This window comes from Coturnix japonica, chromosome 23 (genome assembly GCF_054131305.1).
Source record: "Coturnix japonica strain WE chromosome 23, WE-NBRP24, whole genome shotgun sequence".
In the NCBI taxonomy this organism is placed as follows: Eukaryota; Metazoa; Chordata; class Aves; order Galliformes; family Phasianidae; genus Coturnix; species Coturnix japonica.
Genome location: NC_140685.1, coordinates 8511992 through 8528682, shown reverse-complemented (window position 1 = coordinate 8528682; position 16691 = coordinate 8511992). Strand labels below are relative to the sequence as shown.

The 16691-nt window shown below is 48.6% G+C and overlaps 1 protein-coding gene across 7 annotated transcripts in view; it reads left to right on the top strand.

Moving 5' to 3' along the window:
- RAB11FIP4 (RAB11 family interacting protein 4) overlaps nt 1-16691 on the top strand; it is a 70005-nt gene that overhangs the window by 32992 nt on the left and 20322 nt on the right. The window contains exon 1 of one of the 7 annotated variants that reach the window (XM_085523141.1): nt 10252-10295. The exons of the other annotated variants lie outside the window; for them this stretch is intronic. Within the exon in view, the coding sequence (XP_085379267.1) occupies nt 10275-10295 (21 nt within the window). The 5' untranslated portion in view covers nt 10252-10274. Of the gene's footprint in view, nt 1-10251; nt 10296-16691 lie in introns of those variants that run through there. 7 annotated transcript variants of the gene reach the window in all.

Below are 16691 nucleotides of genomic sequence, written 5' to 3'. Positions count from 1 at the left end.
TATTTGTACCTTAAGTGATGTACTTTCACCTCTTTTGCCAGCTAATTTACTTCTGTTTTAGTTAGGTTTCCCAATGTCTGTGCTGCGTGCATGCACTGCATGTGTGTATGAGTCCCAGTCTATGAATTTAGGCTTGTTAGAAAAAGTTTACCACATTTGGAAGAGAGGCAGGAACCTCAGCAGTACTAAACCCTTATGGTTCATAACAATAGGCTTTTGTGTGGGGATAGTTAAAGTAAGACAGGCCCTAATTTATGTGGCTTTATTATTTGTATTTATAGTGACACCATTCCCATGTGTGAAAGAAAGCAATGTAGCCTGACGCAAAGTGCTTTGCTGCTCGTGGGGCTGGTAACGGGATGTAGGTGTTCAGGGCTGTTGTTAACTAACACAGGATCTGTGTCACAGCTGTACAACTAATCCTCAGTACTGAGGTACGTACACCTACCTTCATGCTGTCCATGGACGCAATGATAAATTAATTCCTGCCATTTTTTTCAAGCTGGGAAAGCTGTGTGTCCCTAACTTCTCATCTTGGGGCCAGATTTACCCCAGAATTGCAGCAATTTTCTCATGCTTTTTAGCGCTCAGCTGCACCCAGCTGCCTTGTATGTATTTACAGCCTGTTTGCACCATCAGCTTCACGTTATCTATTGAGATGTGTCCAGACAGTCAGACCTTCGCTCATCCCAAATGGCCCCACAAACACTCTGAGGACCTGGAGTATGTTTGCTTTCCCTTGGCTTGTTTTCTTTCCACTGCCTATCTTCATGGTGACAAAGGCTGCTGCTGCCGCTGACCTCAGTGGGCTTGGATGGGCTTCGTAGTGCACTGTGTGCAGCAGGAAAGGCATGCAACATCCAGCTGTGTGGAACTGCTCTGCAGAGGAACCATGAGGAGGGAAGCAGAGACCACATAAATAGCAGAGGCTCTCCAAGAATATGTGCTGAAAGAAAAGCAGCTAAAAATAGTCTGTAAGGGTAAATGCAAATCATCTGGAGAATAACTTGCAAGAAGTTTCTGCAAGAAAACCCTGCAAGAGGGAAGCCAGGATTGCCTCCTTGTGCTCGCCACCTTCCAAGACTGCTGTTTGAAATCAGGAATAGAAGCCCTGCTGGGAAAATGCAGCTAACTAGCCACATTACACATGATGCACACATGGATTTGTATGGGTAGTTCATTTTAAATTACTTACAGGCACAGAGTGGTAACTGGGAGGAAAGAAGATTAAAGTATATCCCTGCTGAAAACACAAATCTTTGAACCGTTCAACCTCTCCCACTTTGAGACGCACTCGTCAACAAAATTAAGGGTCTGTGCGTTTCCCCTGGTGCACAGATCTGGATGTCAGAAGTTCCAGAGTTAAACAGGGTTCAATTATTCTTAATGTCACATCATTTACAGCAGCTCTAAGTAAAGATGATCTGGATGACCGTGCTGCGGCAGTCTGATAGTACCACCTCTGTCATGAATGAGGCCTAAACATAGGCATCTTAAGGGATACGCACTGTGATGGGAACTCACGTCGTTTCAGTCTGAAGATAAACTTCAGTGAGTTTGTGATTAACTAAGAGAAAAGGGCAGGAAATGTTTTAAAACCAAAGATATTGAAAAACACCACCGACCCTACCTTGAGACGAGAAGTCATTAGCAAAAGTGTTTGTGATTCACAGAAATATATATATATATGTATTTAGATAGATACATATAGATGATTTGTTAAATCATCCAGGATGTAAGCTTTTTTATTCTTATCACTTTACCTGTAGAGACCACTGCAGACTTGGGCAGCAAAGCTGAGGGCACGCTTCAGTCCTGCCATCACTTCTCTATCTGCCCAGTCTGGCTAAGAGTAGCATAGGAGGAACCGCATTTGTTGGGTTACAAAAGTAAGACTGAAGTACCTAGTTCCAGTTCCAGATAGAAAATGCTTTGCTACATGAGCAGTATTTCAAGCTGGTGGAGGCACTGCGTGGAAGTCCCTGCCATGCCCGCCGTGCTGGCTGCTCACGCTGGAAGCTCTGGGAGGAATGCCTGAGCCCGGAGGCTTTGCAGTCTGCCCCGGGTTTCTTGGCAACGATGCGCTGTGAGAGCCTCATCAGCACCGCACAGCGCAGTCCCAGCTCCGGCTTCACATCCCTCTGAGCAAAGGCAAGGGAGAAACGTGGCTGCTGCTCACGGACTGCAGATCCTACAGTATCCTACAGAGATTTCCACAGCCCTTCTCAGTAAGTATAACTTTAAGAAATGTGAATTGTCTTCCCCAGAGGTTGGTTTTTTTGTTAAGGGAGTTGTAAATCAGGGCAGTAAATCATGTTAAAAGCCAAAGTTAAAATACACAGAATTCTGCTTTCAGTCAGCATGAAACTGCTCTAAGCAGCCATTAATGGAATGGGGGAAGGAGATGAATCTTAGGAAATCTTGCAGGGTGGGAAAGCTGAGCCCACCCCTTCTCTCTTTGTCAGCTTTTTCTTTTCATTGTGTGTGTGTGCTGCCTACAGCAGAGCTGCCTGCAGGAGAGGGCTGGGGCAGCCTCCCAGAGCCATCCCTGCCTTTGCTGGGCTCTACACATCCCTCCTTGCACTGCTGATGCAACAGGGCAGTCCGGCACTGCGGTGGGCACTGAGCTGTTCCTGCCCCTTTTGCATCCAGGACAGAAATTGCAGTACAGTTGTTTCAACCATGAGATCCCAGCTGGGGTAGGCTGTACTTCCTAATTTCTTATGCAGAACCCAAACGGGCTGTGCACTCTGTTCCCACTGAACTTTTCTGCTTTCTGAAGCGTTCGTGCTTACTTTTAATGGGGGTGAAGTAATTGCAGAAACGCCAGCCCTGCTGAGGTTACCTCAGCCCAGAACAAAGATGACTTTAGTGGCTGTACTGTTGATCGAGTCGCCTGCATTTGTATGACATCAGGGACAAGCTGGTTTTTCAGTGCACCATAGCTGCCACCTTCAAAGAGTGCCCAGCCCCAAGTATTGCCATGCAGTGCCTGTGGTTGGAGTTTGGCCTCTCCATGTGCCATTGGCCCAGCCGGCTCTCACTGCAGGTACGCACACACTCCTGGCTGAAACATTTCTTGGCGGAGACGTGCACAGACTGCAGCACATCTTTGGAAGAAGCATGGCTTATAGGAGTTGGTGCTCACTGCAGGGTTTGCAACCACAGCAGGGGGCTGGGCTGGCCATGCTCCCAGCTTTAAGATGCAGATCACATCCTTACACTATTTTGCCCCAGTTTGCTGCAGTACTTGTTCCCCTAAGGCTAGTTAGGGCTTCCTAACCCACTTTTCCTCCTTAGAGAAAAATGTTGTATTTTAGTAATGGAGAAGGCTGTGCACAAGCACAGGGCAATGGAGCAAGGCTCCCCTTCTCTGTGCTCTGCTGAATGCACTTGTATTCGTCCACTGAACATCACCATGTTCAGCTCTCGTGTGGGCTGCCAGCCTGTGTTTGGGCCTCTCTGTGTCTCCTCCCCTTTATCTCCTCGTCCTTTCTTTCTGTTCCTTCCTGTATTCTCCAGTAACAGTGCCACCTAATTAGGTCATGGGTTGTTTCAGACTCAAAACCTTTCAGGAGGTTTTCCAGTAGCTGTGGGTTTTGTTACTCAAAGCCACTTGTTCTGCTTGCCTGGCTTTCCTGCTTTGTGCCTCTCCTAACAGCTCCTCACGCTGAAATATTTCTTATTCATGTGGCTGTGGCCGTAAAAGACGTGTTAGCTCCATAACAAGCTGCTTCTGCCTCCTCAGGGAGCTCCAAAAGAAACCTTTTACTCCGAGATAACTCTGCATTTCTACATTCTCTACTGTTTTATTAATAGAGATATTTTCAAGAAAAGACATCTCTCACGTGCAGCCTTCAGCAGTTGGGCTGCTCCCCCAGCAGTGCAGTGGTTCTGAGCTTAGTGTCCTGCTGGCAGCAGGCAATGGGAGCCATGACTGGGGCACAGTGCCCACCTTCCGTGAGCCCAGCCAAGTGAGGCTGCAGTGTGCTGACACCTCGGAGTACTGCAGGTTGCATGAAACAAGCCCAACCTGAGGCCTGGTTGTCCCAGATTTTGCTGTAGCCGTGTCCTAAGTCAAAGGATGTTATTGGTGTCAGTAGGTCTGAGCCTGGGTTTTGGCAGAAGCGCTCACTGATCTATTGCAGGGTGCTGCCTGTATCTGCTGCAGCATATTTGGATATCAAAGGATCGTTGCTTTTCCTAGAAGCAGCAGATAAAAAATAAGTTTCAACTGAGGAGCTCTGTGAGGTACCTTATTATGATGTTAGTTGTGATTTAATGCTAAATTGCTGCTATCGCTCAGGAAGGAAAGACAGCCGGTCCTGGCAGAGCTGCTGTGCTGTGCTCAGAGCAGTGCTGCGCTGCTGCAGATCGCTGCCCACGGCTCAGTCATTTGTCTGAGCACCAGTGAGCAGAAACACAGCTGAAGAACGGAGCACATCCTCTCTGCTGCAGCAGGAAATTAATCATGTGAAATGATCTCTCCATAGCGCCCAGTAGCCGGGGAAGAGGAAGGAGCAAAACAAACACACAACGACAATTTTTCCTGGTTGCAAACAGTTCTAGTGCTGTGCAGCATCCATCCTAACAAGGTGCTTCAGCACAGCCCCAGGGGTGGCTAACTTGGTAAATCATAGTGCCCTATCTAAAAACAAAGAAAACCCAATGAAGCCTCTCCAAAAAGCCTTCACAAGCAAAATGCACCATCCAGTCTGTACCAGAATTAGTTGTTTCTCTGGCTGAGACCCGCGTCTTGGAGAGAATCCCGTGTCAATGTATTAGCAAAGCAAATTGTCCTATGAATAGTAATGAAGGCTGGTCCTTGTGACATACAAGTGCAATAACCCAGGTCTCCCCACGTTCCTTCTGGTGTTCTCAGTCTAAAAAAAGAGCCTTTATTGGAATAAACTTGTAATATATGCAAAAAACTGCTGCAAAGATCCCAGAAGAAACCACAAACTGCAGGCATGAAATCCTGACTGCTTCCAGTTAAATACAAACAATAGCCCCATTTTACATCAGTTGTTATCATGGTTTTATATTTACCACAGTGTTCTTTTGGTTAAGACTGCATTTGTAACCTAGTGAAATGGCCACAAGAATCAGATTCAGAATCCTCGTGTGTCTTGCTGCTGTGATTCACAGTGAGGTCTCTTTGGGGTGTAGATGGACTAATGTAGCCACATCTTCCCTCCTTGCTGCCGCCCACTTTTACTTTGAAAAATAACTGCAGAAGAAATGACTTTACTGAAGACATCAGCATTTGTGATGTGTTTGTGGCTGTGGAGCCAGACTTCCATATCTCACCAAATCTTGAGTTAATCCATCCATTTCAGTACTAAGGCCCAATTCAGAATTGATTTACACTCTGAGTAATTCCAGAGTAACTAAACTGCAGTCTTTGAACTGTTCCAGTTAGAATTGTGTGTGCTGGGAGAGGAGTGAAGCAAGGCGGTAGGACAGACACCGTGCAGGGCATGGTGCTTCTGTGCCAAAGCAGAGAGGCTGACCAAGAGGGCTGGAGAAGCCCAGGCTGATATCCCAGCAGAGGCTAAAAATAAATTGCATTTGTCATTGTGAGCATTTGCACTTATTAATAGCCATAATTGAAAAAGCCCTCTGAGTCCATCTGTTACAGTTTCTGATTCAGGCACTGGATGTTCAGCGTACTCTGTAGGGTTTAAACACCTCTGCCTTGGAAAAGGTGTTTCAGCTGGTTTAAAATGGTGACAGTTTCTCTGGACTTTCTTAGAATCACTTCACAGTCCAGGTCAGTAACTTGGGACCAAATTCACTTTGCTACACCCCTATCTGAGCAATGAATATGAGTGATGAATTGGGCTGTACATCACCATATGAGGAGTACAGCCCCCTGTTATCAGCAATGGGGGCAGGAAGCAGAGGTTGCACACACAATGAGATTGGTAACACACAGCTCCTGGGTTGCTGCTTTTTCAGGGGCCTAGCGAGCAGATATAAGAGTTATGCATTAGTTTTTTCAGTCTGATCGTGAGATGTAACAGTCGTAGGACACAGATCTAAATGGTGGTGTGAACATCCAGCTGCTCAGCACCTCCCTCTGTGCAAGTGGCACTTCGACACCATGCCAAGGGAAGCTCTCTGCGCCCCATCTGTGTGCTGGAGGAGGCAGAGCAGGACACAGCACTGCCAGGGCTGGCGCTGTTGCAGGGAGCAGAAGCATTCGAGGGCGAGCATCTCTTATCAGTAGTTCCCATGCTAGTGGCTGGCTTGTCCCGGTGACTGACAGCTGTGATAATGAGGTTATTGTGAGGAGGCAATCAGTGCACAGAAATGTTTTTATGTCTTGTGGTCTGGGATCTTTGTGTCCTGAGAGAGGCTCTGGGCCAAGCCTTGGTTTGTTTTGGAATAAAGCAGTGAGAATGGGCTCTGAGGTGTGGTGGCTGGGCAGGCATGGCGTAGAGGAAGAGGACGTGGCTGTAGTTGCAGGGTTTGGCACAGGTTTGTCTGTGCTTTTTTGTGTTTGAAAGCACTGCTTTCACCATGGCAAAAATCTTGTTTTCTTCTTGTTACTGTTCCTCTCTTTACTGTGCCTCTGTGAGGAGAGGAGAAAACAAACAAACCCCAGCACAGCAGTGGCTCCAAGCTCCGTATCTTAGGGAAACCATGAGATCATCATCTTACTCCATCTCATCTTACCACGAGATGAAAATGCACCGAGATGAACTGCCATGGGAAGTATTGAGTTGTCACCCTGTGGTGCTGCACAAAATTGGCTTCCTGTCTGTTCCTGCAACGGAGCAGAGCTGAGGAGAGTCGGTGCCTTGCTGGATACCGATATGAATGCCAACGGGTGAATGGGAACACAAAGTGCAGAGATAGAGTGATGTGCTGGGGGTGGCCTAGGCTGGAAATTGGATTGTTTTGATGTATGTATTCAGTTGTTCGTGTTGGAATACAGTTCATGTTTCAGCTGATAAGACTGTCCATGTGTGACTTTCAAATTAACATCTGTATGTTCTTACTGAGATTGGACTTGTGTATGTAATATCCAGCCGAGCCTCTGAAATGCTTCGTAGGCATTACATAGAGAAAGCAGCCCTTTTTTCCATCCATTTGTTAATATGCTGGTGGTTGCTATTTTTTAGCCTTATCTGAGGATGACAGTTCTGTTTTTGGATAGTGTGGCTGAGCCCATTCCTGACTTACCCTATGAACCAAGATACTAAAACCAAGGACATGATTTAGGGGAGGGTTGTTTGTTAGGGCAGTGTGGTTAGGTTGCAGTTGGACTTGATGATCTCTAAGGTCTTTTTTAACCTGAGCAATTCTATGATTCTATGAAGCAGGCATATACAGGTTTGCAGCAGCCATAACTTTGAGGTTTTATTAACATTAATTACTGAAGCACACTTAACCTGACAAGCCAGCTCCTCTGCTTCCAAATGTTGCTGTACTTCTCGCACAGAAGGAACTAAAAACATCTGGTTCCTCATTTGGTGAAGCAAAGAGCTGGGAACGTACCAAGAACGGAAAGACGAGGGCTGCAGTGAGTGCCACAGCTCACGGAAGGGCAAAGTAATAGGAAATGGAGCAATTCACATCTCATACATTGCATAGTCATGTTATCAGTGTAAACGCTGTCCTGGATTTGAAAATGTCCATAGGCACAGATGTGCTCTGGGCACAGTGGGCTCATTGTCCCAAGGAAAATCAAGGGAGGTCTTGAATGATGTCTTGTTTTATAGATGTTGCTGCTAAAAGCAAATTCTCCCAGCAAGGAAGTGCAGATTGTTTCTGTTATTGATTGCTGGGGTCTCCGCTTCATTGAGACCACATGGCCCACTTTGTTTTTGTAGCTGCCTTTTATTAAAACTGACAAAGAGGTATCAGCAATTGAAAAGATGAGTCTTGAGTGTCCCCTGGGCAGCATTTTCATGGTGTAAAGAGATAGTGGCACATTTGATCCACAGATGCTTTTAAGGCACTAATAAAACAAAAGCCTCACTTCCCAGGGTGGTCTCCTGCACTACAAAGCTTTCTGTATTTGTCCATGTTTGGCCAGACCCCAAGAAATGCAGAGAACCTGCAACTCTCTTACCTTAAGCTGTGGGAATCCTGCTCCTGGGAATCGGTCCCGTGTTCTCTGCAGAGAGAGATCCCTGTGTGTATAATTTAACATGGAACATTTTGCTGCTTCCCTGAAGGCTCATAAAGTCTTCTGTATTCACATGGGTTGTTTGAATTGGCTTCCAGTGTATCTGGGAGTGATGTTCAGAAAGCTTTTGTCCTTCTTTTTCTGATGGACAGCATGTAGAGCTCCCACACCTGTCCCATGGAATCATAGAACCACAAGGTTATTAATCATCCTCGTACTGCCAGGCTTCACAAGAAGTCAGCCACAGCTCCGGCTTAACATCCAAACAGATTTCTGTTTTGGTGTTATATCTGAAGATATCTTAAAAAGATTAGATCTGAGACATTTCATATTAGGACCGATCGTGAGTGGATGTGTTTGACCTCAATCTGTCTATGCAGCAGCTCCTGATCTGCAAAATGGGAATACCATCTTCTCTCGTTTTGAAGAGGCTTTATGAAGATGAATTAATCTTTGCAAAGCACTCAGATGTCAGAGTGATGAACACCACAGAAAGAGCTTGGGGGGAAATAAATAGTTGTGTCTGCAGAGCAGGCTGTTAGTAGTGGCCGTAAATAAGACATGAAGCTACACTTTGATCAAGGAGACTAAAGCAGATATTGAATATTTGAAGATAAGTTGAGCACCATCCAGCCTGTGTCCTGAATGAATCCAGACCATCAGGAAATGACACGTGGTTGTGTGATTAAAGAGATGCATTAATGCAAACAAGCAATAGTACTGAAGGGCAGTTGCACCCATGAGCTCAGTACAGGTGTTGCATGGCTTTAGGTTGCTGTTGTGCAGCCTTGCTGTTAGCCGTGTGCCTTGAGGCATGGTACCACTGGCAAGCAGGAATTATTCTTGTCCTGGCCAGCTGATTCTTTTCTCTTATTGGTCATAATATGCAGAGTAGGAGCTACAATTCTAAAGTACAGAGTACATATTTTTGCCCTTAACTTCAATCTTGTAGCTCGTTGCTTTATTTCATTTTTTATTACTGGGCCTCTTAACAAAAGCTGAATAGAACGTATTGTGTGTCTGGCATATTTTGTGATGATTTTGACAAAGGTGCTTTAACATGGATTAACAGCTGCTGTTATGAGGCACCGTCAGAGCTCGATCTGAGCAGCCTAATGATGCAGACAGCAGCGATCCCCATTTTGGGGTGTTATCTCTACTGTCTGTCCTCCTCTTCATTTCTCATCCATGGTTTTTGCAGAGAACCAGAGCTTTTCCAATTACCTCATTAGGCAGCCACAGTGCAGCCTCATCTCTAGAGAGACCAATGGAACACCCCCTAAAATGTCCTTAGACTATAATTGCATGCTGTAGTTATGTCCAGCTTTGTTACAGGCCCAAGGAATTGACACTGCTGGGCCCTCAGCCATCCTGCCCTGCCTGCAGTGCTCTCCCTGCTGCTGCGAGCCCTCAGCACGACCCTGCTGTTTGATCTGCAGCCTGCAGCCACAGCCGGGACGGCAGCGCACCAGCAAGAACTCTGCTCTTATTAACGTTAATGGGGATCACAGGGAGAGCAGCCCCGTGCTCTGACCCGCAGTGTGCGGCCTGGAGAGCTGCTTCCTGATGTGAGCAAAGCAAGGCTCTGCGGGCACATGGGGCTTTGTTCGTGGGGCTGGAGCTGAGGCTGCTCCGTGCACTGCACTGATCCCATGCTCCGTGCACTGCACTGATCCGATGCTCCGTGCACTGCACTGATCCGATGCTCCGTGCACTGCATTGATCCCATGCTCCGTGCACTGCATTGATCCCATGCTCCGTGCACTGCATTGATCCCATGCTCCGTGCACTGCATTGATCCGATGCTCCGTGCACTGCATTGATCCCATGCTCCATGCACTGCATTGATCCCATGCTCCGTGCACTGCATTGATCCGATGCTCCGTGCACTGCATTGATCCCATGCTCCGTGCACTGCATTGATCCCATGCTCCGTGCACTGCATTGATCCCATGCTCCGTGCACTGCATTGATCCCATGCTCCGTGCACTGCATTGATCTCATGCTCCGTGCACTGCATTGATCCCCCCACGTCGCTCAGCAACGCGGGGCGGAGCTGCCAACTGTTGCGGGTCCTCCCTACTCGGGGTGGGTGGCGCCACGGCGCTTCACCTCGGTGTCTCGGTGCGGGCAGATGCGGGCGGCGGATCCTCGGGCGGGTGAGAAGACGGCGGTGCCGCGGGGGCTGCGGGTGGGCGGGGGGAGCGGCCGTCCTGGCTCCCGGCGCTGCGGGAGGGGAGCGGCCGCGCTGTGCCGGTGCTGAGGGCGGGCGGAGCGGTTGCGTTGCCGAGCTGCGGCTGCTGGTACGGCCGGAAAAACAGCCGAGTGCGGTAGGTGGGCGGCCGGGTCTGTGGGCACCGGCAGCATTGGCTGGGAGATGCCTCGTGTTACCCGGCTGACGTTAAGGGAGATGAGTGGGAGAACGCTGCTGGGTGTGGGCTGTGCTACCTGGATTCCAGCCCCTGTGCCGGCATAATGTGGATCTTGCAGTCCCGTTCGATGTATTACTGTTGCTGCTCCTGTTTAGTATACTATATATAGTCCTTCTCCTGCCCGGTGTGGGGTTGCTGTGCCAATGGGGCCGGGCTGCCTTTCCCTAATGGTTTCTTGGCTGCCAACAAGAAGAAATGAAGCGTGGTCTCATCGGCAATATCAAGGACTTTCTGCCAATGGCCCTTCCTGTGCTGGGGGAGCAGTGTGGTGTTGTCGCCGGACATTTGGTACTATGAGATGTTTTTCGTACAATGGGAGGAGATGGTGGGATTTCTCATGGCTGTTTGGTAGCACCGGCTTGAACAGAGAGGAGCCTGAGCTGTTCCTGCTGCTGGATGTGGGAGGTTTAAGCAGCTTTATAGCCCCTTTCAGTGGGTTTTCTGTATCTTTGCCACTGGAAGAGTTGCCGTGGGTGGCAGCTGCCCCTGTGAAGCTGTGGGATGGTCCTGCCTTGTGGGGATCTCAGCCATATACAGAAGTGTAAAGCAGAACACTTCCCTTCCAGCACAGGAGAGGAATGGAATAGCTTTGCCTTAGTTATTGATTAACCAGCATGGTTCCCTGTGGGAACACACCTTTATCCGTTCTTTCAGTGTTCTGGTGAAATGTTCTAAGTGGCTGTAAAACTCATGGGGGGCTGCTGTGCTGTGAGCTGGGCTTCAGTGTCCAAGTGCTCCCTCACTGTGTTTGGGGACCTGATCCCTTAGACTGAAGTGTAGCACAGTAATTGAGTTCTTGTTGGTCTCCTGGCCACCATTTAGGTTGAATTCTACACTGAATATAAGGTGAATTCTGTGGGCACTTCTGACAGCAGAGCCGAGCCTGGGGCGCAGTGCTGCAGCTGGAGGGCTGTGTATAGCAGGGCATCTCTGGATGTGACTCTGCTTGGAATCCCATTTGCAATGTGCAGATGAATGTTGTTACAGTTTCTGCTCGATCCCTGTTTGTTTTGTCTATGCAGATTCAACAGTAGAAATAACTCCTGCTTGTGCCTGGCTGCAAACTTCACGATTAACCATGGTGGGGTTTTTTGTTTTTTATTTTATCATAGAAATGAAAAAGCAGCCTGCTGAAAGGGCTGGACTTCACTGGGATCTTAACTTGTCTTTGTCATGTTTTGAGCTCTGTGTTGTGGTTGGCAGACTTAGAGAGCTTATAAAGGGAAGCCCGTCTACAGATACAGTTTATTCACTTTGCTGTAAGAAAGGAAGTCTTTTAGTAACAATAAAACAAACCCTTTTGGACACAGATGGGGAGGCTGCACACTTTCAAAGTGCAGTACTTACAAGCTTTGCTGTGTGAAGGCTGCAATTCCAGTTCTTCCTGCAGCAGAGCCTCCTCAGCCTTTGCTTTGCTCAGCTGCTGAAGGGCTGCTCAGGTCCTGGAGCTCTTCCTGCTCACAAAGATCTGCATTTCAGCACTACTGCGGTGTTTCCTAAGCAGAAAGGGAACTAGTTTTGTAGGCTTGTGTGTTTTCAGACTGACCAATGAGCTCTGGGAAGTGCTTCCGTATAAACCAGAGCAAAGCCACATCCTTATTGCTTTCCCTCTGTTTGCCAGAATAAACTACTTATTATCAAGCGTGGCTGGATTTCTTTCTGTGCTATGGAAGCTTGGGATGTTTCTCCACCCTTTGGGATCTGGAATCATTATGTTCCTCATCTTTATAGACCGTAGTGTAATCTGTCCCTCTTGGGTAGGAAGATAGAAATACATGGTATGAGGCAAAAATCTTGTTTCCTTTATTTATATTAAAATGTCTTTATTTCCTGCAGGTCACGCTTACAGTAATATAGGAGTACATGCTGAAGTTCGCCAGCTCTCTGGGGTTTGACCAGGGCTGCTGTTAAGAGCTCAGACATGGGCAGAGTTATCACTATGTCACAGCATGCTTCGTGCTGCTCCTGGAGGGCTTTCCCCTGCCCACAGCCCAGTGCTGTGCATGGAGCTCTGCCCGCAGCACCTGCAGGCAGCAATGATGCAAGGTTTTGCTGTTTATCCAGCACCCAACGAGGTGACCTTGAGGCTTGTCAAGGACAACAAGCTATGGCGTGGGCTCAGCTGCCTCCTGACTGCAAACAGTGACTGGGAAGGGTATCCTGTAACTCACGGCCATGGGTAATTAAACTGAAGTAACAGTGAGTGCCTGGGCTGTGCTTGTACTAAGAGGCTTAAAATAAAGACACTTCTTTGTGAGCAGCCTCCTGCTCTCTTTGACACAGCACAAGTGTCCACTTGCGGGACTGTTTTGAAATAACACGAGTGGAACTCTGCTCAGCCCCGTTCTGCAGGCTGGTCCATACAGCGCATCTGGGCTGGGAGCTTCAGCTCTGTGCTTCCTGCATGTGAGTGAGGTTGTGACACTGGGCCTGTGGTTGGCTGTGGGGTGCACTGGGCACAGCAGCCTCTAATTTCATCACTGGCCAACATGCTGGTAAATGCTGTCGGCTGTGTCCTGCTGGTAGCAGCACTGGCACTAAAACAGCACATGAATGGGGCAGACCCAAATGTCAGTCCAAGGACACGGTCCCAAATCACAGTGGGACATTCTCTGTCCTCTCTCATCATTGCTTTATGATGAGATCATCTCAGGGCCACAGCTTCTCAGGAGGCTGTCACACCTAACCTGCTATGCAGCTTTTGGGGCAAATACCACGAAACAGCCATTTTAGCTGTATATCCGTGCCCTTCAATCCAAAGGCTGGCGCTGCTTTGCACAGAGATGATACTGAGCTGAGCGTGTTTCAGCTCCTGCTGCCTCTCTTTGGTCCCCTGCCCCAGGTCAGTGGGTACAGGTGTGGGCTGTGCTGGGTGGCTGTGGCTCCATGGGGCTGACAGCTTTGCACAGCCAACATTTTGTGCCCCAGATGTTACAGACGCTTCTTCAGGTGATTAGGTTTAGTTCCTGTGCTTGGAGAAAGGATTTCCTAAGGAGCTTCTAATTGATACTTGTGGCATCCTTAACAGCAAGTCAGCATGAGGCCACTTGGCATTTCTTTTGATGGGTACATGAAAGGGAAGCTGTCCCGCAGTCCAGACTAGGAGTGGCCCTGATGGGTATTGGAGCAAGGTGCCAAATGGCCCGGTGGGTTTTGTCCTGAACTGGCTGCTGTGCTGACCCCATCCTTAACGCTGCAGGCTGGGATGTTTTCTCCTTCTGCAAACAGTTGTTCCCTGCTTTGAGCCTGCAGTGACAACTGGTGAGCATACAATAGCCCAGCAGCCAGAAGCAGCCGGGGGAGTGATGAGATGCAGCTTCAAAGTGCTGGGAAAGAGCCTTTCTTTTTATTGGTTTCCTTAGAGGATCAAATTAGCTGTCTGCTAAAGTCTTTTAATGTTAAAGCTTCCAGAGCATAAGCGATGACCTGTGAAAAAGGAGTGTTTGAATGTAGCCCCTGTGTGTGATGAGGTCTGGCATGTCCATTACTGCCAATTACAGTGACAGGTAGCGGAGTGTAAACATTCCTGCTCCTGCTGCTCCTGGGCTGGCTCCAGCCTGCAATTCCTCCTTGGAAAAGGCCCATCAGCTCCCAGCCGGTACAGAGCAGCCTTTCAGAACCTCTGCTCAAGCGGTTCAGCATCAGCAGCCCAGAGGCTGAGACTTGGGCCCTTCATCCAAACCTGCTGTCCTTGAATTGCATCGCATGTTTGTGTGAGATGCAAACGTGGAGTGCAGCATGTCCAGAGTGTGTCCCTCCTTGGGGGCTCTCCAGCACGTTGCCCTGGTGGGAGTTTGGATCTCAGGGATAAACTTGCCCACAAAGCAGCTGCAGCGGGAGTGTGCAAAGCTTTGCCTTAAATGGAGCTTCAAACATCAGACTAGAGTAGCAACACGATCAGCAACCTAATTTGTGGCCCTCAAATAGCTTCTTATTCGAGTAGCTTAGTAAAAAACACTCTGCTCAGTCATTGTGAGCCCTTGGAGATTTTAAACTCAGCTATTTGGAGACACATGGTGCCCTTCCCATGCTGCAGCAGGAGATGGAAGCAGTTTGCACTGCTGCTCCCCACCATGCTGCCCCGGGAAGTTGTGTGAAGGCTGCAAAGCATGGCAGGGCTGCAGCCACATGCTCCTTCTCCTGGGCACAGAGGCAGCGCTTCTGTGTCTTCCTCTGACAGAGTTTCCTCCTATTCAGTTAGATCAAAGGATGGGTGGGCATCTCCACACCTGACAACTGAAAAAGAGATACGTCAAGGGAAGAATGTGTGCCTTAAAAGTTTATATCTCACGTGGTGTAAACGTACCAACGTTTATATGGGAGTGGTGTGTTTCTAGAACGCATGGGTTAGAAATGCTTCACGCCCTTCTTCATCACCCAGTAATTAGGAGCCAACCTCAGTGCAGTGGCTGCTTGAAGAAAGGTGAGTGCCTGCATTTCCTCTGTGCTGGCTGTACAACAGTAAGTACTGTTTGATCTGAGACCCCCCAAGCCTGGCATGATTGAGGAGGAATGGGAGTGCAGGGATCCCAGGAGCCCAGGCTTCCATCTCTCCTGCTGCTGATGGGTTCAGCTTTCTGATGGGCACAGGTCAGGGGCAGGATCCTTCTGAGGGACCTTGTTCAGATGCTGTATGCGGTGGTGCTGGCTCCTGCTGATTGCATTGCCTGGTGGTGAGACACTCGGCTCATCTTGCCTTCCTTGCTCCCTCTGGAATACTTTGAAGCTGTGGAAGTGTCAGCAATGCTGGTGATTGGGCTGTGGTGGGAGTGAATTTTAAGTGGGACTGCTCTTCAACGTGAAGGTATTGATGTGAGTGTGTCACACAGCCTGTCAGCTGAGTTACAGCTCCCAGCTGCACTGTGTGCCTGCTGGATGGATTGCTTCCAACCTGGGAAAGCCTTGCCGGGTTGCTGCAGGTAAGGCTGAGCTGTGCCGTGCCCACTGGGCATCGGTGCCCCCTCCTGCCCCACAGATGAGAAGCAGTGCATGGGAATCTCTGGCTCCTGCTTCTGTTTGGGGTGGCTGTGTGAAGGCAGACTGTGCCTGCTCATCTGTCTGCAATGCAGCCACACAATTGCCTCTCTCAAGGAAGGGAATTCATTAGTTCCTGTGAAGTGGCCTCGGATCTCCGGGCAGCAGGTGCTCCTATAGAGCAAACTGTTGCTGAATATTCAACAGTTGCTACACAAGCCTGGCCCGCTGCCTGCGAAGCACTTGAAGATATCTTAAGCAGCCGGCTGGATAAAGTGCTAAGTACTCCGTGCTTATTGCTACTCTCAGCTACGTTGTGTTGCTACCGTTTGGACTCAGCATATTTTTAATGTGAATATTCCAAGACCATAAGCAGCAACTTCATCTCTCTTAACTCAGCCCACACAGGAGGGTGCTGCACAGAGCAGCAGTGATTCACAGGCAGGGCATCAGAACCCCTTTCTTTCTCGCTCTGGTTTTGGGTCACGCATGTGCACTGAAAACAAGTGACTCAGGACAGAAGTGTCTCCTAATCTCTAACACAATGCTTGGGGCTCAGCTAGCTCTTTCAGGACTGCCTGAATACTGCTTGTTCTTGCCAAGCTCTAAATTGCTACGTGAAGTACTGTAGGTGCCTAATTGTGGAGGAGCAAATGGAGAGCAGTGCACTCAGTCTTTGTCTTGAGTTCAGTTCCTTTAGGTGTGGTCTGTAAAGCAGAACTGAAACTGGGCTGCTGTGAGAAACTGCAGTCACTGAACAATTACACACATGTAAATATCTCCCAGCATTAGTCAGTAACACGTGGGTCGAGAACACCTAGGATGCCATTATTAGAAAAAAGCATGGTGTTATCCACACAGAACTCGGCCTTTACTTCCTTGTGTGAGCTTCTTCAGTACCGGTGAGATCTGTGTGCTGTGCTGCTTAAGCAGAGACTTCTCCAGGACCTCTCAAAAGAGATGCTAATTGGGGGGTAGGGCTGTGCTGAGTTCTTTTCTTCTTTCCTGCCCTGATTTGCAAGCTCATGCTTCACAGAACCACTGTGTGCTGGGTGCCTCTTTTCCCAGCTTGGATCCGGCTTTTGCCAGCTGGTGCAATTCTGTAATGGCAGACAGAGCCTAATTGCATTAAATGTTTTAAGAGA